At 44.2% G+C, this 27,727-nt stretch overlaps 1 protein-coding gene across 2 annotated transcripts in view; it reads right to left on the bottom strand.

Moving 5' to 3' along the window:
• LHFPL3 (LHFPL tetraspan subfamily member 3) overlaps window positions 1-27,727 on the bottom strand; it is a 219,337-nt gene that overhangs the window by 72,041 nt on the left and 119,569 nt on the right. Inside the window, exon 3 of one of the 2 annotated variants that reach the window (XM_056573519.1) lies at window positions 15,775-15,801. The exons of the other annotated variant lie outside the window; for it this stretch is intronic. Within the exon in view, the coding sequence (XP_056429494.1) occupies window positions 15,785-15,801 (17 nt within the window). The 3' untranslated portion in view covers window positions 15,775-15,784. The remainder of the gene's footprint in view (window positions 1-15,774; window positions 15,802-27,727) is intronic. 2 annotated transcript variants of the gene reach the window in all.

Raw genomic sequence — 27,727 nt, 5'->3', positions numbered from 1 at the left:
AACCTCTTACTAAACTCCTACGTCCTGTAACCTATCTAAGCAGTCTGAGTTATGCCATATACTGCCGCGTAGGAGTACACCTGAAAATAGAGGGCATACCCTGATGTGTAATGATAGTCATGAAGTGAAAATGATATTGAGGGAGGGTTGGGTGGGACGTGACGAACCCGCGGCGTCAAGTGCAGGGACTGCCGCGGGTACTTATAGGGACTCCCCGCCCCTCCCACAAATACAGGCTAATAAATTAGCCTTAACACTTGTGGTCGGTGCTCAATCGTATATAGCGAGCCTACCTGACTAACCTCTTACTAAACTCCTACGTCCTGTAACCTATCTAAGCAGTCTGAGTTATGCCATATACTGCCGCGTAGGAGTACACCTGAAAATAGAGGGCAAAACTCATAATGAGAACAAAGCGCTATTAACACGCGCAATAACCCCGTGACCAATGACTGAAATACATCGTGCAATACTTACTATAGCGCATGTAGTACTGAATTCCCAGCACCCCAATTCCTAACCACGTATGCTGGCACAAAATGATGTGACGTCGGTGCAGCAGCCACAATGCTAAGGGAATGACTGGATATAATGGACGGATCACTATAAAGAATTTAACAAGAATACGTATATGTTTGACAAACAACTTAGCAGTGGCTGATCCCGTTGGATCCTTGACATGTGGAAGCGAAGCTAGCCACACTCCAGCTGAGCGTCACTCGTGGGACTCGGGAGAATACCGTATGATGATAACCTGACAATAACATTTATCTTCTATACAACATCAATACGTAACTATTTACATCCTTGCAAAGTTATTGTAACTACAGCCATGCATCTGCATGTAATTCCCCTAAACCTTAGGAAACCATGACAACTGAAGGACAACGCAGCCTCTAATGTTGAGCTGTCCTGATGTCGCCATGGGGAACTACCCAAGCGTCAGCTAACCAACCAACTAACTAAGCCAGCTGCCAGAGCTGATGGCTAGAGGGCTTGCGACCCTCCCTCTTGCGCACTCACCAGGGCAGATTTGATGGTATGGAATACAAACGATGACGCCCTGTCAGAGCAAGACCACGTGATATTATGCTGGATACCTGACAGATATACTTTGATAGTATTATGCTGGATGCAAAGAAGAGTGCCAAAACCCGATAAATGCAAATAGGAATAAAATGGCACATGAGACATCCTCTAAGTATCTAATGTAAAATATCGTGAAAGTATTCCAGGCTACCTGTTGGAAGCTCTGAGCAGCAGACGTGAAAAAATCCCAACAGAGTACAACCCTATGCCCGTATACACAACTCAGAGTGCCAACAGCGTGTATACACAAAGGCTGCGTAACCACCAACCTAAACCTTTGTCAGGTTACCACTGCAACCCCAGCCTGTGGACGTTAACGGCAATGAAACCACTTTTGCAGCAACATGATGATGAGACTCAACCAACATGTGATTACTATCGTCTTCAACCTAAGTCAAGACAAACAAAACCAACCACACAGAACCAAGCTATGTCCCTAATGCTAAGTAAACATATGCACATGATGACGTCGCCGCCGACCTGAAGGCATGTCAGGTCGCAACTGAACCGCCCTGTAGACGAGACAGGCCGAAACATGAATGAAAGACTCAACCAAACCTGTAACTAACAGTATGACCGTCACCCTGAACCAAAACTGGTCGTAACCATGATATACCTATAGACGTGGCAATTAACAATGGAAACATAAAGCTATCCCTGTAGCATAACCCAACTATTGAAAAAACACAATGTATACAAAAACATTATCGCCAACCCAAAGTCTTGTCAGATTGTATCCAGAATGACTTGCAGATGTGACTGGTCTAGCTTAATTAAAGCCTCAACCAGCATATGACTGCTAGTATCGACGTCAACCTGAAACCGAGACAGGTTGTGACCATGATTGACCTATAGACGTGACAATTCGCATTGGAAAATAAAGCTATGTCCCTGTGCATAACCCAACAACTGAATAACACAACGTATGACGACATAGTCGCCAACCTGAAGTCGTGTCAGGTTGTCCCGGACTGATCTGTAGATGTGCTTGATCTAGCCGAATTGAAAACCTCAACCAATGTACATGACTATTAGTATCGACATCAACCTAAAGCAGAAACAGGTCGCAACCATGCTTGACCTGTCATCTTAGCAAGTAATAAACGAACCCCAGCTTTCTTTACATAAGCACGACTAAATGTTAATAAAATGGTAACCCACGGAATTATCCGTGCAGATTCGCCCAAAGCCATGAAACCCACGCAGTATCATAGACACGGGTGTATAATCTAAATACCGTAACATAGCACAACAAAATATCATGAAACGTGTACCTGGTGAACCTATGAATCTATGCCAAATAGCACAATCCTGCCCCAAGAATATATGCTTTGCATGACTTCTTGATCCACACGCAGACCATAACAATATAAACATGAGCCCGGCATAATCATCAAGGCCAGATGCACCTCACTAACACCACAACCACATGCTCAAACAACTCACGACCGTATACACAGTCAAAACTATATGGGCGTATGTATAAGCTTTGAGCCCATACACCAAACAGACTATAAACGTGTGGCTAGAAAGAACTGCACAAGCGAGCATATGCACTGAACAAACTATATGAACAAATACATGGAGCAACTTATCCACACAGTCAGGAATAATGAGTATGCCACCGCCTATGTGTCAGTAACAACAATTATGCAACGTACATCCCTGCCGCCGAGGCAGGCATAATGAGTAAACAACACCTATATGTCGTAATGTTGTTGCTCTGAAGACGTGTCAGTAACAACAATTATGCCATGTATCTCTCTGCAGACATGGCAGGTATAATGGGTATACACCACCTGTGTGTCATAACGTCGTTGCTCTGAAGGCGTGTCAGTAACAACAATTGTGCAATGCAACGCCCTGCAGACGAGGCAGGCATAATTAGTATACACCACCTATGTGTCATGTTATTGTTGCTCTGAAGACGTGTCAGTAACAACAACGCAATGCATCCCCCTGCAGACGTGGCAGGTATAATGGGTATACACCACCTATGTGTCGTGTTATTGTTGCTCTGAAGGCGTGTCAGTAACAACAATTGTGCAATGCAACGCCCTGCAGACGTGGCAGGCATAATTAGTATACACCACCTATGTGTCATGTTATTGTTGCTCTGAAGACGTGTCAGTAACAACAATGCAATGCATCCCCCTGCAGACGTGGCAGGTATAATGGGTATACACCACCTATGTGTCGTGTTATTGTTGCTCTGAAGACGTGTCAGTAACAACAACTATGCAACGTATCCCACTGCAGAGGTGGCAGGGATAATGGGTATACATCACCTATGTGTTGTGTTATTGTTGTGCTGAAGGCGTGTCATTAACAATAATGCAACGTACCCCCCCCCTGCAGGCGTGGCAGACATGATGGGTATACACTACCTGTGTGTCGGGTTATTGTTGTTCTGAAGACGTGTAACTACTATGCCATGTATCTTCCCGCCTATATACAGATGTGTATAGAACGACTATGTGCGAAACTGTCGTATAACAGCTATGCATGGCTGTACCACTAAACTTGATGAACCTATACTCAGGCCAACTATATGCGCCTAAGCACCACCAAAGCGTACGCTCGTGTGGCCAACCACAACTGATGACAAAGAATATGAATGCATGAAGTAACTATTATGACCACATACCTGCGCACAGGGACACACCCCATGCGCTGTGCAAGTGTGTGCACGGCACAAACGCTGCGAGCGTGTGAACCTCACGAACACCACAAACGGATGTACAGCACACGTCACGAGCACATGCACAGCATGATTCCCGTGAGCCCATATATAAAACAACCCTACGAGCATGCACGGTATAATCCTACGAGCGGGTGTGCAGCACAATTCTTACGAGTGCATGTACAGTATGAATCCTACGAGTGCGAGAACCATATAAATCTATGAACATGTGCACAGTATAATTCCTACGAGCGCGTGTACAGCATAAATCCTACAAGCGCATGTGTAGTATGAATCCTACAAGCGTGTAAACAGTATAAAACCTATGAATGCGTGTACTGTATGAATGCTATAAGCGTATGTACCGCATGAAACCTACAAGCGAGTGTACAGTATAAATCCAACTATAGTGTGTACAATAAAAATCCTACAAGCGTGTGTACAATATAAATCCTACAAGCTTGTCCAAGCTTGTGTACTGTATAAATGCTGCGAGTGAGTGTACAGTATTCAAGTCCAACAAAATCCAACAAGCGAGTGTACGGCATATATATCCAACAAGCGTGTGTACAGCATAAATGCTACCAGTGTGTGTACAGCATAAATCCTACAGGTGTGTGTACAGCATAAATCCTACAAGTGTGTGTACAGTATGGATCCTACAAGCGTATGTATAATATAAATCCTACAGGTGTGTGTACAGCATAAATACCAGCATGAGTACAGCATAAATGCTACAAGCGTATGAACAATATAAATCCTACAAACGTGTATAGTATAAATGCTACAAGCAAGTGTGCAGTATAAACACTACAATCATGTGTACAACATGAATCCTACAAGCGTGTGTACAATAAAATCCGACAAGCGAGTGTACAGTATAACCACTACAAGCGTGTGTACAGTATAAATCCAACAAGCAGGTGTGCCGTATAAACGCTACAATGTACAGCATGAATCCTACCAGCGTGTGTACAGCATGAATCCTACAAGTGTGTGTACAGTACTACAAGCGAGTGTACAGTATAACCTCTACATGCGAGTGAACAGTATAACCACTACAAACGTGCGTACAGTATAACCACTACAAGCGAGTGTACAGCATAACCACTACAAGCGTGTGTACTGTATGTCACGATGCCGGCTGGCAGGTAGTGGATCCTCTGTGCCAGAGAGGGATTGGCGTGGACCGTGCTAGTGGACCGGTTCTAAGCCACTACTGGTTTTCACCAGAGCCCGCCGCAAAGCGGGATGGTCTTGCTGCGGCGGTAGTGACCAGGTCGTATCCACTAGCAACGGCTCACCTCTCTGGCTGCTGAAGATAGGCGCGGTACAAGGGAGTAGGCAGAAGCAAGGTCGGACGTAGCAGAAGGTCGGGGCAGGCAGCAAGGATCGTAGTCAGGGGCAACGGCAGAAGGTCTGGAAACACAGGCAAGGAACACACAAGGAACGCTTTCACTGGCACTAAGGCAACAAGATCCGGCAAGGGAGTGCAAGGGAAGTGAGGTAATATAGGGAAGTGCACAGGTGATTACCCTAATTGGAACCACTGCGCCAATCAGCGGCGCAGTGGCCCTTTAAATCGCAGAGACCCGGCGCGCGCGCGCCCTAGGGAGCGGGGCCGCGCGCGCCGGGACAGAACAGACGGGGAGCGAGTCAGGTAGGGGAGCCGGGGTGCGCATCGCGAGCGGGCGCTACCCGCATCGCGAATCGCATCCCGGCTGGCAGCGGGATCGCAGCGCCCCGGGTCAGAGGACGTGACCGGAGCGCTGCAGCGGAGAGAGTGAAGCGAGCGCTCCGGGGAGGAGCGGGGACCCGGAGCGCTCGGCGTAACAGTACCCCCCCCCTTGGGTCTCCCCCTCTTCTTGGAGCCTGAGAACCTGAGGAGCAGACTTTTGTCAAGAATGTTGTCCTCAGGTTCCCAGGATCTCTCTTCAGGACCACAACCCTCCCAGTCTACTAAAAAAAAATTTTTCCCTCTGACCTTTTTGGCAGCCAAAATTTCCTTGACCGAGAAGACGTCCGAGGAGCCGGAAACAGGAGTGGGAGGAACAGATTTGGGAGAAAAACGGTTGAGGATGAGTGGTTTGAGAAGAGAGACGTGAAAGGCATTAGGGATACGAAGAGAAGGAGGAAGAAGAAGTTTATAAGAGACAGGATTAATTTGACACAAAATTTTGAAAGGACCAAGATAGCGTGGTCCCAACTTGTAGCTAGGGACACGGAAGCGGACATATTTAGCGGAGAGCCATACCTTGTCTCCAGGGGAAAAAACGGGGGGAGCTCTTCTTTTCTTATCTGCGAACCTCTTCATGCGTGAAGAAGCCTGTAAGAGAGAATTTTGTGTCTCTCTCCATATAATGGAAAGGTCACGAGAAATTTCATCCACAGCAGGCAGACCAGAGGGCAAGGGGGTAGGGAGGGGGGGAAGAGGGTGACGGCCGTACACCACGAAAAATGGGGATTTGGAGGAAGATTCAGAGACCCTGAAGTTATACGAGAATTCGGCCCATGGAAGGAGATCTGCCCAGTCATCCTGGCGGGAGGAAACAAAATGTCGCAAATAATCACCCAAGATCTGGTTAATTCTTTCTACTTGTCCATTGGACTGGGGATGATATGCAGAGGAAAAATTTAATTTAATCTTGAGTTGTTTACAGAGAGCCCTCCAGAATTTAGACACGAATTGGACACCTCTATCCGAGACAATCTGCGTAGGCAACCCGTGAAGACGAAAAATGTGTACAAAAAATTGTTTAGCCAACTGAGGCGCAGAAGGAAGACCAGGAAGAGGGATGAAATGTGCCATTTTGGAGAATCGATCAACGACCACCCAAATAACAGTGTTGCCACGGGAAGGGGGTAAATCAGTAATAAAATCCATACCAATCAGAGACCAAGGCTGTTCGGGGACAGGCAGAGGATGAAGAAAACCAGCGGGCTTCTGGCGAGGAGTCTTATCCCGGGCACAGATAGTGCAGGCTCGCACAAAGTCCCCAACATCCGTCTCCAGAGTCGGCCACCAATAGAAGCGGGAGATGAGTTGCACAGATTTCTTGATGCCCGCATGACCTGCGAGATGGGAGGAGTGACCCCATTTGAGGATTCCGAGGCGTTGGCGTGGAGAAACAAAGGTCTTCCCTGGAGGAGTCTGCCTGATGGAGGCAGGAGAAGTGGAGATCAGGCAGTCAGGTGGAATGATGTGTTGCGGAGGGAGATCAACTTCTGAGGCATCCGAGGAACGAGAGAGAGCATCGGCCCTAATGTTCTTATCGGCAGGACGAAAGTGAATCTCAAAATTAAATCGGGCAAAGAACAGAGACCACCGGGCCTGGCGAGGATTCAGCCGTTGGGCAGACTGGAGGTAGGAGAGGTTCTTGTGGTCGGTGTAGATAATAACAGGAGAACTTGATCCCTCCAGCAGATGCCTCCATTCCTCAAGTGCTAATTTAATGGCTAGAAGCTCTCGATCCCCGATGGAGTAGTTCCTCTCCGCTGGAGAGAAGGTCCTAGAGAAAAAACCACAAGTGACAGCATGCCCGGAAGAATTTTTTTGTAGAAGAACAGCTCCAGCTCCCACTGAGGAGGCATCAACCTCCAATAGGAAGGGTTTGGAAGGGTCAGGTCTGGAGAGGACGGGAGCCGAAGAAAAGGCAGACTTGAGTCGTTTAAAGGCGTCTTCTGCTTGAGGAGGCCAGGACTTGGGATCAGCACTTTTTTTGGTTAAAGCCACGATAGGAGCCACAATGGTAGAAAAATGTGGAATAAATTGCCTGTAATAATTGGCGAACCCCAAAAAGCGTTGGATAGCACGGAGTCCGGAGGGGCGTGGCCAATCTAAGACGGCAGAGAGTTTGTCTGGATCCATCTGTAGTCCCTGGCCAGAGACCAAATATCCTAGAAAAGGAAGAGATTGGCATTCAAACAGACATTTCTCAATTTTGGCATAGAGTTGGTTGTCACGAAGTCTCTGAAGAACCATACGGACATGCTGGCGGTGTTCTTCTAGATTGGCAGAAAAAATTAGGATATCGTCCAGATATACAACAACACAGGAGTATAACAGATCACGAAAAATTTCATTGACAAAGTCTTGGAAGACGGCAGGGGCGTTGCACAGTCCAAAGGGCATGACCAGATACTCAAAGTGTCCATCTCTGGTGTTAAATGCCGTTTTCCACTCGTCCCCCTCTCTGATGCGGATGAGGTTATAGGCGCCTCTTAAGTCCAATTTAGTGAAGATGTGGGCACCTTGGAGGCGATCAAAGAGTTCAGAGATGAGGGGTAAGGGGTAGCGGTTCTTAACCGTGATTTTATTAAGACCGCGGTAGTCAATGCAAGGACGTAGGGAGCCATCTTTTTTGGACACAAAGAAAAATCCGGCTCCGGCAGGAGAGGAGGATTTACGGATAAAGCCCTTCTTTAGATTCTCCTGGACGTATTCGGACATGGCAAGAGTCTCTGGGGCAGAGAGAGGATAAATTCTGCCCCGGGGTGGAGTAGTACCCGGGAGGAGGTCGATAGGGCAATCATAATGCCTGTGAGGAGGTAGTGTCTCAGCTTGTTTTTTGCAGAAAACATCCGCGAAGTCCATATAGGCCTTAGGGAGACCGGTTACTGGAGGAACCACAGAGTTACGGCAAGGGTTACTGGGAACCGGTTTTAGACAGTTCTTGGAACAAGAGGACCCCCAACTCTTGATCTCCCCAGTGGACCAATCCAGGGTAGGGGAATGAAGTTGAAGCCAGGGAAGTCCAAGAAGAATTTCCGAGGTGCAATTGGGGAGGACCAAAAGTTCAATCCTCTCATGATGAGATCCGATGCTCATAAGAAGGGGCTCCGTGCGGAAACGTATGGTACAGTCCAATCTTTCATTATTTACACAATTGATGTAGAGGGGACTGGCGAGACTGGTCACCGGGATGTTGAACCTGTTGACGAGAGAGGCCAAAATAAAATTTCCTGCAGATCCAGAGTCCAAGAAGGCCACAGCAGGGAAGGAGAAGGCAGAGGCAGACATCCGCACAGGCACAGTAAGACGTGGAGAAGCAGAGTAGACATCAAGGACTGTCTCACCTTTGTGCGGAGTCAGCGTACGTCTTTCCAGGCGGGGAGGACGGATAGGACAATCCCTCAGGAAGTGTTCGGTACTAGCACAGTACAGGCAGAGGTTCTCCATACGGCGTCGTGTCCTCTCTTGAGGTGTCAGGCGAGACCGGTCGACCTGCATAGCCTCCACGGCGGGAGGCACAGGAACAGATTGCAGGGGACCAGAGGAGAGAGGAGCCGAGGAGACGAAACGCCTCGTGCGAACAGAGTCCATATCTTGGCGGAGTTCCTGGCGCCTTTCAGAAAAACGCATGTCAATGCGAGTGGCTAGGTGAATGAGTTCATGTAGATTAGCAGGGATTTCTCGTGCGGCCAGAACATCTTTAATGTTGCTGGATAGGCCTTTTTTGAAGGTCGCGCAGAGGGCCTCATTATTCCAGGACAATTCTGAAGCAAGTGTACGGAATTGTACGGCATACTCGCCAACGGAAGAATTACCCTGGACCAGGTTCAACAGGGCAGTCTCAGCAGAAGAGGCTCGGGCAGGTTCCTCAAAGACACTTCGGATTTCCGAGAAGAAGGAGTGTACAGAGGCAGTGACGGGGTCATTGCGGTCCCAGAGCGGTGTGGCCCATGACAGGGCTTTTCCGGACAGAAGACTGACTACGAAAGCCACCTTAGACCTTTCAGTGGGAAACAGGTCCGACATCATCTCCAGATGCAGGGAACATTGGGAAAGAAAGTCACGGCAAAACTTAGAGTCCCCATCAAATTTATCCGGCAAGGATAAGCGTATCCCAGGAGCGGCCACTCGCTGCGGAGGAGGTGCAGGAGCTGGCGGAGGAGATGACTGCTGAAGCTGTGGTAGTAACTGTTGTAGCATAACGGTCAGTTGAGACAGCTGTTGGCCTTGTTGCGCTATCTGTTGTGACTGCTGGGCGACCACCGTGGTGAGGTCAGCGACAACTGGCAGAGGAACTTCAGCGGGATCCATGGCCGGATCTACTGTCACGATGCCGGCTGGCAGGTAGTGGATCCTCTGTGCCAGAGAGGGATTGGCGTGGACCGTGCTAGTGGACCGGTTCTAAGCCACTACTGGTTTTCACCAGAGCCCGCCGCAAAGCGGGATGGTCTTGCTGCGGCGGTAGTGACCAGGTCGTATCCACTAGCAACGGCTCACCTCTCTGGCTGCTGAAGATAGGCGCGGTACAAGGGAGTAGGCAGAAGCAAGGTCGGACGTAGCAGAAGGTCGGGGCAGGCAGCAAGGATCGTAGTCAGGGGCAACGGCAGAAGGTCTGGAAACACAGGCAAGGAACACACAAGGAACGCTTTCACTGGCACTAAGGCAACAAGATCCGGCAAGGGAGTGCAAGGGAAGTGAGGTAATATAGGGAAGTGCACAGGTGATTACCCTAATTGGAACCACTGCGCCAATCAGCGGCGCAGTGGCCCTTTAAATCGCAGAGACCCGGCGCGCGCGCGCCCTAGGGAGCGGGGCCGCGCGCGCCGGGACAGAACAGACGGGGAGCGAGTCAGGTAGGGGAGCCGGGGTGCGCATCGCGAGCGGGCGCTACCCGCATCGCGAATCGCATCCCGGCTGGCAGCGGGATCGCAGCGCCCCGGGTCAGAGGACGTGACCGGAGCGCTGCAGCGGAGAGAGTGAAGCGAGCGCTCCGGGGAGGAGCGGGGACCCGGAGCGCTCGGCGTAACACTGTATAAATCCTACAAGCAGGTGTGCCGTATAAATGCTACAAGCAAGTGTCCAGCAAGAATCCTACCAGCGTGTGTACAGCATGAATCCTACAAGCGAGTGTACAGTATAACCACTACAAGCGTGTGTACAGTATAAATCCTACAAGCAGGTGTGCCGTATAAACGCTACAAGCGAATGTACAGCATGAATCCTACCAGCGTGTGTACAGCATAACCACTACAAGCATGTGTACAGTATAAATCCTACAAGCAGGTGTGCCGTATAAACGCTACAAGCGAATGTACAGCATGAATCCTACCAGCGTGTGTACAGCATGAATCCTACAAGCGTGTGTACAGCATAACCACTACAAGCATGTGTACAGTATAAATCCTACAAGCAGGTGTGCCGTATAAACGCTACAAGCGAGTGTACAGCATGAATCCTACAAGTGTGTGTACAGCATGAATCCTACAAGTGTGTGTACAGTACTACAAGCGAGTGTACAGTACAACCACTACAAGCGAGTGAACAGTATAACCACTACAAACGTGCGTACAGTATAACCACTACAAGCGAGTGTACAGTATAACCACTACAAGCGAGTGTACAGTATAACCACTACAAGCGAGTGTACAGTATAACCACTACAAGCGAGTGTACAGTATAACCACTACAAGCGTGAGTACAGTACAAATCCTACAAGCGAGTGAACAGTATAAACCCTACAAGCGAGTGTACAGTATAAATCCTGCAAACGTGTGTATAGTATGAATGCTACAATCGTGTGTACAGCAGCTACGAGGGCATGTGCACGGAACAACTATATGATCGTATGCGTAGGATAAGTTATTGGGATGAACAAATTATACAAACATGCACAGACCAACTTATATGCACTGTAGATGGACTAAATAACAAAGTAGATTGACAAAGCAACAATACAAATGCTGTTGTGGCTTGAAACCGGCTCAGTAACACAGTCTTGATGACAAGGAAACAGGCGGAATCATCTGAATCCATATGATTTGGACTATACTGACAACAACTGCCACCTTTTTATTTATTTATTTATATATTTTTTTTTTTTTTTTTTTACTAGCATGAACCATGGCAAGAAGGGAGGAGCGAATGAACAGCCTCATATACTAAGACGTGCAATACTGGTGGCCACATACAGTTTTATATTGCCACACATATAGCCTGGGTTTAGGAAAGAGAAGGGGGGGGGGGGGGGGTTTGGGACTGGAAATGCAATGACCCCCGACATGACACACACACCTCTCCCTGAAGAAATGGGGCGTTCTGCTTTTAACTTGATCCAGATATGCAGGGCTCGTGGGGGGAGCGAGGTCTTGCCATAAGACATCCCCTTCTAAATACCTAAATGCGAGCACCCACGATGGCTCCCGATGCTGATTACATGCGCTATCAGCTGCCAACGGGGCGCACCCACGAGCCATGAAGCACGTGGAACGCCGTGCTAAAACCAGGGCCGGGGCTGACCGAGGGTGCCCTACATACTCCGGCTTACCTCCGGAGAGAGGGCTGCGGCGGACGCCGCCACCACGGCCGGCCCCGGCCGCTTACCATTACGCTGAGCCCGGAACTGCTGTGCATCAGCTGATTCGCGTGTCAGCTGATCCCCTGTCACGTGACGAACCCGCGGCGTCAAGTGCAGGGACTGCCGCGGGTACTTATAGGGACTCCCCGCCCCTCCCACAAATACAGGCTAATAAATTAGCCTTAACACTTATAAATTCTTCAACACGTTCAGCAGAACGTAGGGCGCCTGGGTACGCCCTTGCGTCCTGGTACTTAAAGGGTTACTCCACTGGCCAGCGTTCAGAACATTTAGTTCCGAACTTTATGTGTGCGCGCTGCAGGGGTCGGCCTGGTCCTTAAGGACAAAATGGGCTTGGTCCTTAACCCCTTAAGGACCAGGGTTTTTTCCGTTTTTGCACTTTCATTTTTTCCTCCTTACCTTTAAAATATCATAACTCTTTAACTTTTTTTGATCTTTCAATAATGATGGCTTAATTTTTTGCGCCACCTATTCTACTTTGCAATGACATCAGTCATTTTACCCAAAGATCTACGGCGAAACAGAAAAATAAATCTTTTGGGGGCTTCTGTTTCTACGCCGTACATTTTTCGGTAAAAATGACACATTCGCTTTATTCTGTAGGTCCATACGATTAAAATGATACCATACATATATAGGTTGGATTTTGTCGTACTTCTGAAAAAAATCATAACTACATGCAGAAAAATTTATACGTTTAAAATTGTCATTTTCTGACCCCTATAATTTTTTTTATTTTTCCATGTATGGGGCGGTATGAGGGATCATTTATTGCGCCATGATCTGAAGTTTTTAGCAGTACCATTTTTGTATTGATCGGACTTATTGATCGCTTTTTATTCATTTTTTCATGATATAAAAAGTGACCAAAAATACACTATTTTGGAATTTGGAATTTTTTTGCGAGTATGCCATTGACCATGAGGTTTAAAGGAGTAGTCCGGCGCGCACTTTTCTCATTTTATCCCGTCCGGGCTGCAAAATAAAAGAAAACAAACTTTCTCTTACCTGCCAAAGAGCCCCCGGAGCTCCGGTACACTCCGGTACATGTGTTAGGTCCCCGAGCTGTATTCTTCTTACTTCCTGTTAGCCCGGCACGTCACACGGAGCTTCAGCCTATCACCGGCCGCAGCGATGTCCCGTCTCAGCTATTGATAGGCTGAAGCTCCGTGTGACGTGCCGGGCTAACAGGAGGTAAGAAGCAAACAGCCCGGCGACCGAACACCTGTACCGGAGTGTACCGGAGCTCCGGGGGCTCGTTGGCAGGTAAGAGAAAGTTTGTTTTCTTTTTTTTTGCAGGCCAGACCGGATACAATGAGAAAAGTGCGCACTGGACTACTCCTTTAATTTATGATATATTTTTATAATTCTGATATTTCCGCACACGGCGATACACATTAGTTTATTTTTATTTACACAGTTTTTCTTTTAAATGGGAAAAGGGGGGCGATTCAAACTTTTATTAGGGGAGGGGTTAAATGATCTTTATTCACTTTTTTGCAATGTTACAGCTCCCATAGAGGGCTATAACACTGCACACACTGATCTTTTACATTGATCACTGGTTTCTCATAGGAAACCAGTGATCAATGATTCTGCCGCTTGACTGCTCATGCCTGGATTTCAGGCACTGAGCAGTCATTCGGCGGTCGGACAGCATGGAGGCAGGTAGGGATCCTCCGGATGTCTTGTAAGCTGTTCGGGATTTCGCCGCGGCGATCCCGAACAGCTCCCTGAGCTAACCGGCATTGTTTTACTTTCACTTTAGACGTGGCGTTCAACTTTGAACGCCGCGTCTAAAGAGTTAATAGCGCGCGGCACCGTGATCAGTGCTGCGCGCTATTAGCCGGGCCTGACCTGCTATGCCGCGGGGCCACAGCTTTATAGAAAGGGAAAGGACTCAGGACGTACCGGTATGTCCTTGGTCCTTAAGAGGTTAATGGGGTTGACGTTAATGGGATGTCATATTGTTCAATATATAGTATATTCTATAGCCAAATAGATGTGGACATCTGACCATAATCATACATATTGTAAGACATAAATATTAATATAGAGTTGGGTCACCACCTGTAGCTATAACAACCCTTACTCTTCTGGAAAGGCATATGGGATATTGTGTTAATTCAGCTAAAAAAGCAATTGTAAGGGCAGGCCCCAATGCTGATAAACATAAATAAATAAATCCACAAGCACATTTTAAAAACAGCCTACAGATCCTGAAGGTCTGACTGGTGAACCCTCAATTACACAAAAAAAAGAGAAAGAGATACGCAATATAATGCACACCCACGGTAACTGTAATCCAAAAAGTATATCTTTATTACATATAAATAGTACAAAAAGCAGACAATACAGTTAAAACCAATTAAAAAAGGCCCAATTGGCCACTGCACAAACGAAGGGGGGGGGGGGGGGGGAACCCCCTACCAAAAAGAAGGGGAGAAACCCCACCCAGGGCACCTGCCTCCACAAATAAACAGGTTATCAACCTATCATACAACAAGAATGTTTAATCAATACAGTCCTGTCCCCACAACACCAATAATATATATACAACCTGAGTATCTTTAATATATAGCGCAGGGGACTGGTAGTTGAGGACAATAGATGGAGGAGTAGTACGGCAGGTGCCCCCCTAGAGACCCCACGCGTTCCGTTGCCCGTCAGCAACTTCCCCCTTCGTTTGTGCAGTGGCCAATTGGGCCTTTTTTAATTGGTTTTAACTGTATTGTCTGCTTTTTGTACTATTTATATGTAATAAAGATATACTTTTTGGATTACAGTTACCGTGGGTGTGCATTCTATTGCGTATCTCTTTCTCTTTTTTTGTGTAGTTATTTGTTACGCTTAATAGCACCCCTTTGTGTATGATGCTGAGCCCGCCTGCTTTTTATATACATGGTGAACCCTCAATGACTAACATCCAACCTTCAGCAATGGTCAGCAATATTTAGCAATGGTCACATAGGTATTCTAAAACAGAAATGCTGTTTTCATAAGCTTTTTGCTGTGGCACATAGGGCATATAAAAAGCAGTTGTCCAAATTACTTTAAAGCATACCTGTCAGATGCCACAAAAAAAAAAAAAAAATGTTATATGTTACTCAGTACCTAATCCTGATTATGTACATGTAATTTGTATGTATCTATCACCGATATTTCACTAAAAAAAAATAGCATATTACAGCTGCTCAATGTCTTTTCTATCTTCCCAAAGGGAGGGGGCGTTTTCCTCTCTTGCCTGCACTGTGATGACTCCTTCCCTCACTCTTCTGACTCACTGCTCTTGGGAGCGAATTTTGCAGCCCTGCTCTGTAACCCTTTCCTCTCTGGCTTTATGCTGTACACACACACACACACACACACACACACAATAATTGGAGATTGCCTGCACATATGTATATTTGATATACATATAAAAAGTTTTTATAACTGAAAGTGCCTATTTAAAGTAGGTTTCTTTTGAAATGTTCAAGGGTACATCAGTTTGTTTCTGTTGGTTCAGGAGTTTATTAAAGCTGTGTCACATAAAACATACACAGTCCCTAACACTGGCAAACAAGATAAACAGTAAGCCATGCAAATATAAAAGCAGAAGCATGTGCAAACATTTCACAATAAGGTCATTGAAGTGTCATGCTTAGACATTAAATAGCCTTATACTGTACATACCTCAGAAATTTTAGGCATTTCCATCATCTGTGAAAAAGGGAAAACATGCTTGTTAGGGAGTAACTATGTTAGCAAACCAAATGGTGGGAAATATATATCTGTGACAAAACAGCGACTTATTACATTTATTTACTGTGCAGTAATGTGTTTTGTTAAACCGAACACATATATTTGTAATCGTGATATCTAATAAAAAAAAAAAATAGAGATTACAATTTAAAGTGTACCTTAATACTCTTATTCCTGCCACTTTGCTGAGCTTGTAGCTATGCCACAGGAGACGAAACCTCCTGCTCCATCACCACAACATCCGTCTACAGCATAATGTGATTCTATGGCTCTGGCTCTCACGCTGGAGATGTGCTGTAGAGATGAAGTGGGAAGCGTCATCTTCTATTGCACAGCTACGAGCGGCAGGTAGTGGGAAGAACAGTTCCTCCATTCAGACATTTAAACGTACAGTGGTCCCTCAACATACGATGGTAATTCGTTCCAAACGAACAATCGTTTGTCGAATCTATCGTATGTTGAGGGATTAGTGCAATGTAAAAAAGTAAAGTCATACTCACCTGTCCCCGCCGCTACGGACCGCGTCCCGCTGCTCCCGATGGTGTCCCCGCCGCTCCCGATGGTGTCCCCGGGCCTCCGCTGGGCTCTCCTGGTCTTCTCCGGTCCTCCGCTGTCTTCTCCGGTCCTCCGCTGTCTTCCGCAAGGCCTTACTGGGCCTACGCAGCGACGTCATTACGTCGCTGCGTACGCCGTTCCTATTGGATGACGGGACGGCGTGCGCAGCTTCGTATTGACGTCACCGGAGAGGGCCGAGAAGACACCGGAGGACCAGCGCTGGACCCAAAGGGCACCCCGGAGCATCGTGGAGGGGTAAGTAATACTTACCGCACCACATGGGGACCATTAAGCTGCTATCCGGCAGCAGCTTAAGCATTTTGCGCTGCCGGATAGCACTTAATGCGATGGCCCCGACATAAAAAAGCATCGTATGTCGATGCTGACATCGACATGCGATGGCCTCTGAGAGGCCATCGTATGTCAATTTGATCATATGTCGGGGCCATCGTATGTCGGGGGTCACTGTACTTCCTCAGACATTGGAGGTACGCTTTAAATAAAGAGTACTTAGAGCTATTTATTATTCTATTGGTTGACATGAATCTCTAGTGATAACCAGAACTTATTTTGCAATATTCTAGTTTTCTCACTAGGCACTTAAGCAGTCACACTAGGGTAACACTTCCTTTTTTACTGTAGTTCACTTTATCTCTGCGGTATATACAGGCAGAGAATAAGAAGAATCACAATCATGAGACGGTGGAAGAGTTATTGACAGCTCTGTTGCTGTGAAATCATATTTGTTGTACAAACTGTTTTATTCAGCTGAATAGGGCATGTACTAATCCATAAGCTTGTCACAAAATGACCCCCTATTCAGATAAATGTAACTGATTTTATCTGCAGAAATTTCTGCAACAAATCTGCTGTGTGTGGATATTCCCTTGCACTGCTGGAAGCCTAGGTAAGGTAGGATAGTAACATTACAGACAGACAAGGCCCTAAATACAACTCTGGACCCATCAGAAGCCAAACAGCGGTGTAAATAAGCACGACTAGAAAGGGCTTTTTCTTAGAATTCTGGGCATACCTTTTTTTTTTTTTATCTTAAAGGGAACTTGTCATCAGATTTTACTATATATAACGCAAGGCAATATGGTATATGTGGTAAAAATGTCTTTCTTACCATGCACAGATGTTCTGTCATATAATTTATACGCGAGGAAGATAAAGTAATAAACGTTATCTCTCAAAAATAAAAATATGAGGACCACGGATAAAAAATGTAAACAAGTGAGATCCTCAGAAGCCGACACAATAAAAACCTCTATTATTCATTAATATTTGGAAGATAGGAATATCGTTGCACAAATAAGACCTCAACAATAAAATATGTAAAAATAGATATACAATTTATTAATTAAAATTTAGAAATATAAAATGCGATGGACTATGCAGATCAAAATTATGTCATTATACCATACTAAGTCACAGTAATACCTAAATTTGCCCACTAGATGGCAGTATACCACCCTAGTTCACAACGGTATTCAAAATTGACCACAAGATGGCAGCATAGATATCAACTTTATATAGCATATATGCAGTTGGTATACATAAGAAATGAGTATATTAAATACAAGATATGTTAATCCATGCAACAGTGATTTTCCTGCTTAGAGATATTATGAATGAAACTTTGTCTTGATAAATGATAACATATTAATTATTGATGGCTATGCAGAGGGGAATTCTCCCTTATTAATTCTATAATTTGTGGCTATTTCTTTTGGAAAATATGAATCAAAAGTACAATTAAAGTTATTCTGTTCAGATAGATGTCAGTGTCTGCAGACTTACTAAAGTTATACTTGGACAGAAATCTATAAATTCATCCACAAGTTATGGGTAGGAAAATATAAATTACCTTAAGTACAAAATCACCCTGCTATAGAATAGCCAACAATAATCAAAAGATATTAAAGTTCTTTTATAGTTACCACAAAGTAGAAATGCCAGTGGGTCAAGCAAGTTGGATGGGATCAGCCTGTTCACTCAGCAGTCACAGAAGGATAATTCGGGATGCTCTCCAAAGAAGGAATAAAGGATGATGATCTCCCTCGCCTCACCACTACAGTTTAAACAGGGCTCCCTTATCTTGATCAGATTAGAAATTAACTAATCACGTCTCTAGAACAAAAACATGCTAGGCCCTTGTCTCGCCCAGATGTAACTATTTCACTGACCAGAGAGGGCACGCTTGTCCATGAGTTGCTAAAATTAACAGCCATTACCTAAGATATAGATATATCATGTCAAGTCATCTCTCCAACTAATGGCCAATAAATATAGTTAGCTGGATTAGATTTCGACATCTAGCATACACACACAGCAGACATCTCGGGATTTTCCCAAGTCTTCAATCTGAATCTGACATTAATGGTCCCTCCCGAGTTTAACTAATGAATAGATTCTCAGTTGTGTCTATACTTACAGTTATAAATCTATTAGATAAGACATAACTGTAGACTATATTCATGGGATGAAATCAGACCACCAGATTACATACATGCTAACTTATAGATGCAGGAAAACTAAATAGGTTACAAATGGTATACTGACCACATAACATAAACATGCTACTAATACTAATAATAATAATGTTAGATAATGCATATTATCTGTCAAAAGTATACTGTCAAGAATTTATGAAAATTATTCCTGTAAGTGACCTGTATTCCAATGCCCTTATCTGAACCATAAAATGGTTTATATTAACAAAGACAAAAGGGGTGTTTCACACTTGTAGACACCATGTGAAATTCTGGAATTTAAGGCAAAGAATCAACTTTACACAACATGGAGTTTAAGATGGACACCACACCGTATGATTGTCTGAAATAATTCTGGCCCATATAGTCTGACATGATCCCCCTATTCCAATATCATGATTCCTTAAGAAAATAATTATGTTGGAATACGAGAAGAGGGCCTTCAATCCAATGTAGGTGGAATCGAAGATCCAGGACTTAACTAAAGATGTTCGAACCATAACTGAGATAAAGTAGTATTAACAACAGATATCCAGCATACAAACTTGATAGTTAAATAACTTAACCATCCAAGGATAAAGGTTGTTAAGACACCCCAAACATATTCTAACCTCCTCCATGTCCAAATATAAGGATACAAAATGGCCTTGTCCAGTGAAGTATATTGCAAAGTATCCACTGTCACATTTCCTTTCTGGATAACCATTTGTATTGTATGATTAGGCTTATGTTCCAACAGAAACTTTAACTCGGGATTTATTGTTATGTCCTGATCCTGAAAAACATCAATACTCCCCACCTCCCCTTCAACTTCCTCTATCTCTTCGGGATATAAGGTATGACCTCCAATTGTAATCCTGGATTTCCAAGGAACCTTAATAAGGGATACAGGGGAGGGCATAGCTATGACTTTCATCATAACTTGGTCCTTGTAGAAAACCAACATATTTTGCAGATGGGTACTAACCAACCACTAATCTTGTATTAGGATGGCATTTACCACATCACGCTCATTGTTAGTCATCGTCACTAGAGATTTTTCTGAACCATATCTTTTATACTCTATTCCACATAAAGCATTTGTTGCATCATAGAAAAACTGATTGCCTTCACATTGAAAATTATTGTCCCGAAATGACACACAATTATCCAAAATTGGTACACAAAGCCAGTCCGGTTTCCATGGTTGATATGCTACAACCTCAGGAGTCTGTTTCTTAACATGGATATTATCTTTCCATGTACTAACATTATGGACCTTTTTCAGCTGAGAAACGTTATTAGCTGTAACAAATCAACATCTTTTCTGGGTCAATAAACAATGGTACAGCACTCCTCATATTAAAGGCTAGATTAAGTTGCATATCCTCCACACTGCCTTTGTCAACCTGTTGCAACATCTTGCGGATGATGTCATAGGAAACAAAATATAAAGGAATGTGTCCCTCTCTGAGGTCGTCCATGAAATACTTGTGAGTGCGAGTCTATAGGTTCCTTTATCAAAATGAGTTCTTGTTTAAACATTTCATGACTCTCATGTAAATTTGTAGAATGGGTGATCAACTGGGAATGTAAATTAGTAGTCACAAAAGTGTCCTCTACAACAGTAATCAAATCAGACAGGTGTTGTTTTTGGTTTTCCATTTGGGCATGTATAGCCATACGATTTCTTTTCAATGAAGCAATTTCAAGTTCAAGTACACAGTGAAAATGATGGCAGCAGTCATTGCGGAAATGAAACATTTTGGCTGTTTACAAAGAGAAAAGGTATCTCTCATCAAGGTCTTCTGAGTCTGTTCCAATAGCTGCTTTATCCTTGCTTGAGAATGATCAATGCTTGAGAATGAGCGAGATACATTTAATACCACATCCTAATCTCCGGTGACTTGATCTCAGACACGTTAAACTGCTTCTCGATGGCGATTCTCGGATCTAGACTTTCTGGGAGATGATCCTCTTGTCTGTCACTATGAACTCTGTAGTGTTCTGTAGCATCATCCCAGACAACAGTCCTGGCACAGCAATCGGCTCTGTTTGGCACTCTTTGCATAGATTTAGGACAATATACACGACTGCTAGGACTCAGGATGTCATCTTAGCTAACCTACACACCACCTCTGTTTTAGGTTTCGCCTATGACTGAAACATTGAACAACAACCATAAATATACATACAGTATGAATATTTTCCATTCCTCTAGTCCTTTTGATCTAGTGACTATGTACACTTCCATCCTTAACACAAGGCAAGAGACTAGCAAAAATCTATATACGCAATTCACAATATCTCTAAACAGAGAAAGTATAAGGTGAGAAACAAGTATTAGAAATAAGTACAGAGGAAACAATCAAGGAGAGGTTAGTACAATTGTTCTCTCTTTCGAGTAGTCTTTAAGTCATAATAGGTCTTAGTACAAGTTGCTGCTTTTTCCAGATTCCTTTGCGCAAAGGCAAAAGCCTGTTGAAGATGCTTCTGAAGTTCCTCACTATACTGATGAGTCGTTGAAGCATTGATCAAATTGGAATCTGTTGTCCAGTATAGTAGGTGCTGGGGTTAAACCATTTTCCTACCTGTTATCATCTCAAAAGGAGAAAGCTTAGTTGCTGTCCTTGGTGTGGCTCGAATGACAATAAGAACTAAAGGCAACTTGACATCTGACATTAATGGTCCCTCCCGAGTTTAACTAATGAATAGATTCTCAGTTGTGTCTATACTTACAGTTATAAATCTATTAGATAAGACATAACTGTAGACTATATTCATGGGATGAAATCAGACCACCAGATTACATACATGCTAACTTATAGATGCAGGAAAACTAAATAGGTTACAAATGGTATACTGACCACATAACATAAACATGCTACTACTACTAATAATAATAATGTTAGATAATGCATATTATCTGTCAAAAGTATACTGTCAAGAATATATAAGGTGAGAAACAAGTATTAGAAATAAGTACAGAGGAAACAATCAAGGAGAGGTTAGTACAATTGTTCTCTCTTTCACCTGGTCACGAGCGAAATTGTACAGATAAACATTATCTGAGATTTCATACTCCTTTTGAGTAGTCTTTAAGTCATAATAGGTCTTAGTACAAGTTGCTGCTTTTTCCAGATTCCTTTGCGCAAAGGCAAAAGCCTGTTGAAGATGCTTCTGAAGTTCCTCACTATACTGATGAGTCGTTGAAGCATTGATCAAATTGGAATCTGTTGTCCGGTATAGTAGGTGCTGGGGTTAAACCATTTTCCTACCTGTTATCATCTCAAAAGGAGAAAGCTTAGTTGCTGTCCTTGGTGTGGCTCGAATAGCAATAAGAACTAAAGGCAACTTGACATCCCAGTCCTTACCAGACTCACTGACAAACTTTTTGAGAATGCTTACAGCTGATTGGTTGTAATGTTCTACTCCACCACTAGAGGCCGGTCTGTAAGCGATATGTAGCTTCCTTTTGATATCTAGTATTTGCCACATTTTAGTCATCACTTCATTGGTAAAATGATGATCGGATTCAATGCGTTGAAGAAGACCAAATCTGGAAAATATGTGGTTAATGAGTAACGTGGCACACACTTACTACATGTCCTACAAGGTAAACATTCGACCTATTTAGTGAAAAGACAAGTAACAGTCAGCATATATCTGTTTCCCTTTGATGAAAGAGTTACAGGTCCGATTAATTCAATCTGGATGCCTGACCAGGGTAGCGACATTCCCCTTTTCATCAGTGGTACCCGGGGAGTGGGAGCTTGCGGTTGAAATTGAGGACAGATTAAACATCCTTGACAATATGATTGAACATCCCTCAACATATGAGGCCAATAAGCATAATCCAATAACAGTTCATAGGCTACCTTTTTACCTCGATGACCAGCAGTTGGAGCATCATGGGCATGCTAAAGCATCAAAGCACGGAATGCGGTAGGGACTACCCATTGCGATATGCCGTTCTTTGTAGTTCTCACCAGCAATCCATCCTGTAATGAAAACTGTGACTTACCTTTCATTAAAATTCGTAAGTCTTCTTTACCTTCCCAATCCTTTTCAGAGATGGGATTCTTCTGTGGGTCTTCAACATATTTATAAAAGATACCAAGGATGGGATCCCCCTTTTGGCTTGCGATGAGTTCTTCACTGGCAGAATCCAGTCTATTGTGTCACATTGGCCTTGGCTTCCCTTTTAGCCTTTTATCTGGTTAAGGCATTTACCTGGATAGTTCCCATGAGATCATTGACCTCCAAATATTCTCCATCAATGGCTACTTGCTTGGCTAGGGAATCTGCCAAATCATTACCTTCCATATCCACACCAGGGCTTTTTGAATGGCCTTTAATTTTTTTCTAAAAAAGTGTTAATCCGTGTGTATAAACCATTTTCTCGATCCTGCATAACATCTTACCATGCTGGACGGGCTTGTTGTTACTTTGCATCATATTGGATCTTTTCCATCCAGGAAAATACTCTACAAAGCTATTATGAATATAGTTAGAATCCGTGACAATAACAAATTCCTTCATACCATATTCTATGGCCATCTGAACAGCTTTGTACACAGCTGTGAGCTCTGCAACCTGGCTACTTTTTGAACCAATACTGTACCCTAGGGATACATCTGGGAAAGTGTTACACCAAACCATGCAAATTTTCGCTCATCTCCTACCATAACATTGTAGGAGCAACCATCACGTACATAGATGGTAAAGATTTACAATATTCCTCCTCGAATGACTTATAAGGAGATAATAATTGTTCATCCAGGAAATCTCTCACCGGTTCACAGCTATGTTTTGGAGCGGTACAATCATGGAGCTCAGCTAACCCTTGGGAAACTGAATTTCAATTGTTTTGCTTATATCTGACCTCTAGAGGCCATCCCATCAATGACAAAGTCCATGCGGTTATCCTGCTATTAGAAAGATTACCATCCCTTATCCTGTCACTTTGCAAATATTGTACAGGTTGATATGCCGTTTTTACAATGATTTTCTCACCTTGGATGAGACTCCGAAAATTTTGCAAAGCCCATACGGTTGATAATATTGCTTTTTCACAATCATTGAATTGATTCTCCTGCTTCTGATAGAAAACTGCACTCATGCTTTTGTCGGTAAAACCTGTTTCAAGAAAGAAAGGTTTCCCACCTTCTGGGTATAGTAGGCATGGGGCCTGGGTGAGTCTTGTCTTGAGTTCATTCACGGCTTGATTGTGAGTTCTGCTCCACTCCCATCTTGCTCCTTTCTTCAATAACTGCAATAGAGGTTTTGAAATCTCGGCACAGTTATCAATGAACTTACGTGAATAGTTCATCATACCCAGGAAGGATCTCAGCTCTTTAAGGTTAGCAGGTGTCTTTGTACTGAGCACTGCTTCCACCTTCTTTTTCTGTGGATTGATTCCATCAGCAGTGATTTCATGCCCTAGGAAATTACCTTGGTATGACACCACTGAGTCTTCTGTAAAGAAAGTTTTACACCAGCTTTTCTCAATTGGGTTAGTACATGCCATAATTCCACAATGTGTTCCTCAAAAGTTGTGCTTTTAATCAGGATGTCATCCACATAGGATAAGGTACCTCATTCAGTGGCATCAGGCATCGCCTTATGAATGAAAACAGCGAACTCATGGCCTGAGTTAAAGGGGTTATCCACCATAAGGTGATTTTAGTACGTACCTGGCAGACAGTAATGGACATGCTTATGAAGTATCTGAGGAGATTATCATAACACTGTGGATAGCTTTTTGTGAACTTGTATTTCCTGTTTGATTTTTCTTTTTTTTTTTACTACAAATTCCACAATTCTATTTTACTCCTTCCCACACATCAGCCACCCCACCCATTGAAACATAAATGAGCTGCAGACCTGTGGTTTTTAATCAGGGTGCCTGCTGTTGCATTAGTTGCAGATTGATCCCTCCACCCATTGAAGCAGACAGGCTCCCTGTCATCAGCTGACTAGTGAGTTAGGTCTCAGCCGCATTGCAAGCTGGGAAAAATCCGAGACAACAGTCATTTTGTATGAAGGTAAAAATAAATAGTGAGGTTAAAATCACATAAGAATTGTGAGAAAACCATCACACACCATGATACTCACAGCATAAGGCATTTGTTTTCCCCTTCTTAGGGTCTGTTCATCATCCAGGAATCCTTCTGGATCCCCTTGTAACCGGACCACAAGTTACCATTGATCAGGTCGATCAGTATGCAAATCGGTGTAAGAGGTCATTACCCACATACATCTGGTATTTTGGCTCTCTCAGCACCAGAAAGGAGTGCTCTGCTGTTTTGTTACCTATAGAAATAGATAACAAACATGTTGCAACAACATTATGACTCATAGGGGGATATTTATCAAAGTTGTCTATGTCCCGCATCAATATAGACCAAACTACAGAGGGTTAGTCTGGTCTATTGTGCACCTAATTTATCAAATGGCGCACAGCTCTTGATAAATTCTGTGCACAGACTGCATGATCTATGCTTTAGTCTATATTTAAACCTGCTCCAACATGGTCTGACATTTCGGCGTACTTTCAGCCTATGCGACTTGTCGCTGAAAAGTCGCTTTTGATCAATTCAGCACCAATGCATTTTTCAATGCATTTCAGTCTAAAATAGACTTGCATGCATCATGTTCTAAAAATCCTCTAGAGCAAAAGTCGCAGAAAAGTCGCACATATTTAGACTGCGACTTTCTGTGCGACAAATTTAGACAAGAAAAAACAGTCTAAATCCTTTGATAAATCTCCCCCATAGAGTCACCATCCAGATCAGGTACCCATTATTCCTGTGGAGAAAGACATCTTATCATTTTAGGATTGGACATCTGTTTAAATAGGCTCAGGATGATATAGCTGTCTTCGGACTTCAGATCCAACTTGGCATACTTCATCCTAGCTATATTGTTCATCTGAATAGGAATCATTAGGTTACCATTAACCATTTCAATTGTACACAAGGATTGTGCATGCCTATCTAATTCCACAGCTCCGGAGCATATCCTGTCAAGAGAAATGGTAAGGACATCACTATCCAGAGTAACCTTTTTAATTCTGTAATTCTGGACCATAATGGTGTGAGCATCGCCATTAGGGAATGTCACTGGATTACTATTTTGCAGGACTGTCACATCCGGTCTTTGTTCCTAAAATGAATCTCAATAGAGTCAGGCCTTTCTTCCACAACATGACAGCTATGTCTGGATCGTTCCTTGCAAGAATGATCATTGGCAATTGGTGCCCTTACTTGGACCCATATCGCTTCAATTCCAATGATCAGCCGATCATACGGAAGATCTACAATGATCATGGGATGTCTAATTGTCTTTTCGCCGAGACTAAACTTTAACCAAGCTGTTCCTAAAACATTAAGAGAATCACCACCCATGCTAATCAGAGAACCAGTAAATGGTTTTAACCGTAGTTTCTCTGTGGCTAAATCCATAATCTGATGGAAATGCCTCTGCAAAAGTAGGGTGGCCTGAGACCCAGTGTCAATTAGCCCCTTAATTGGACATGTGAACACATCTTGCAAATATGTATCTGCTAAATATTGGCCATCAATTGTCTCTAACATATGCAAGAAGTTGGGATGGGCTCCAGCATCGTGACCTATGGAATAACTTTGTCAGTCTCACTCACTATGACTCCCCCCCCCCCTTTCTGGAAGGAGCAACTTGGATCACATTACAGCTGGCAACTTGCAGGTTAACCCTGTCGATGCTGGATCACTTTCAATTGTAGGTACATCAGTGTATGACTTGGCTTGATCTGGTTGAACAATTAAAGACAGTTTAGATACATCCACCTCACGGGAGTTTGATGGGATGAGACATTGCTATGTCCCATCTTTGGTCCCAAAGTTAGGGTCAAGAATACAAGAAGGCAAAGTAGGGTTAGAGATTAGTTGCATCCTAACACTCCCTGCTCAGATGCCTTATTCAGACCTTGTATTTGACCCTGCTTCTTTAGACTTATGAAGCTATATTGGGGCTATCAGCCTCTCCCAAAAAAGGATTGTTCCTTCATTCAGCTACCCCCTGGGACAATTGACTTACCAATTCTGTCAACCTGGCCATCTGATCCGACAGCTTATCAAACTGATCATTTCCTTTGTTCTTACCATTTCCTTGGACTGTATCTTTAGAAGGTAGATACCTGATCCCTTTGAGAATTTGAAGGAGATGACCCTCCCTTCCTATCCTGCTTGGGTTTAGTATACCACTTCTTGTATCTTGGAGGACTCCTGTAATTATTTTGGGCAGGATTGTTATCCACCTTCTTACCATTGGAATCCCCCTTTGACTCATTTGATTTTTCTTGTTCCAGGGATGTGGAAATTCTATCGCCCGACGCCCTGGACAAGTAGTTTTGGGCGCCGGGCAGGTGAATTGTTTATAGATTTAGCCCTGTATCGGGCTAGCAGGGACAGACAGACTTCCCCCTTATTTTTCTTTAATGCCGGTGTGAGGCGCAGGAGCCGATGGAAGTCTACACCTCACACCGTCACTCAGAGTGTATGGAGGGGGCGGCGGCCTCCAGCTGACCGCAGAGCCCCCTTATCTCCCCTCCCGGAGGACGCACCTCAGAAGACACAGCAGGGTGAGAGAAAGGACGTAGACAGCTCCGTGCACAGCTCCATCCCCCGCACACAGCTCTATCCCTCCCCCTGCTCTGTCTCCCCAGGACCTAATCCACCACGGGGAGGTTGCTAGTTTTCACGGGGAAAACACAGAGCAGGGGGGGGGGGGGTGAGGGTGAGGACGGAAATCTCACCTCACACCGGGACTACAGCTCTGATGTCCACTCATGGCAGCTCAGGTGAGGAGGCAGA

The sequence above is a fragment of the Hyla sarda genome, chromosome 4, assembly GCF_029499605.1.
Source record: "Hyla sarda isolate aHylSar1 chromosome 4, aHylSar1.hap1, whole genome shotgun sequence".
Lineage (NCBI taxonomy): Eukaryota > Metazoa > Chordata > Amphibia > Anura > Hylidae > Hyla > Hyla sarda.
This window is presented reverse-complemented; position numbering and strand designations above follow the sequence as displayed.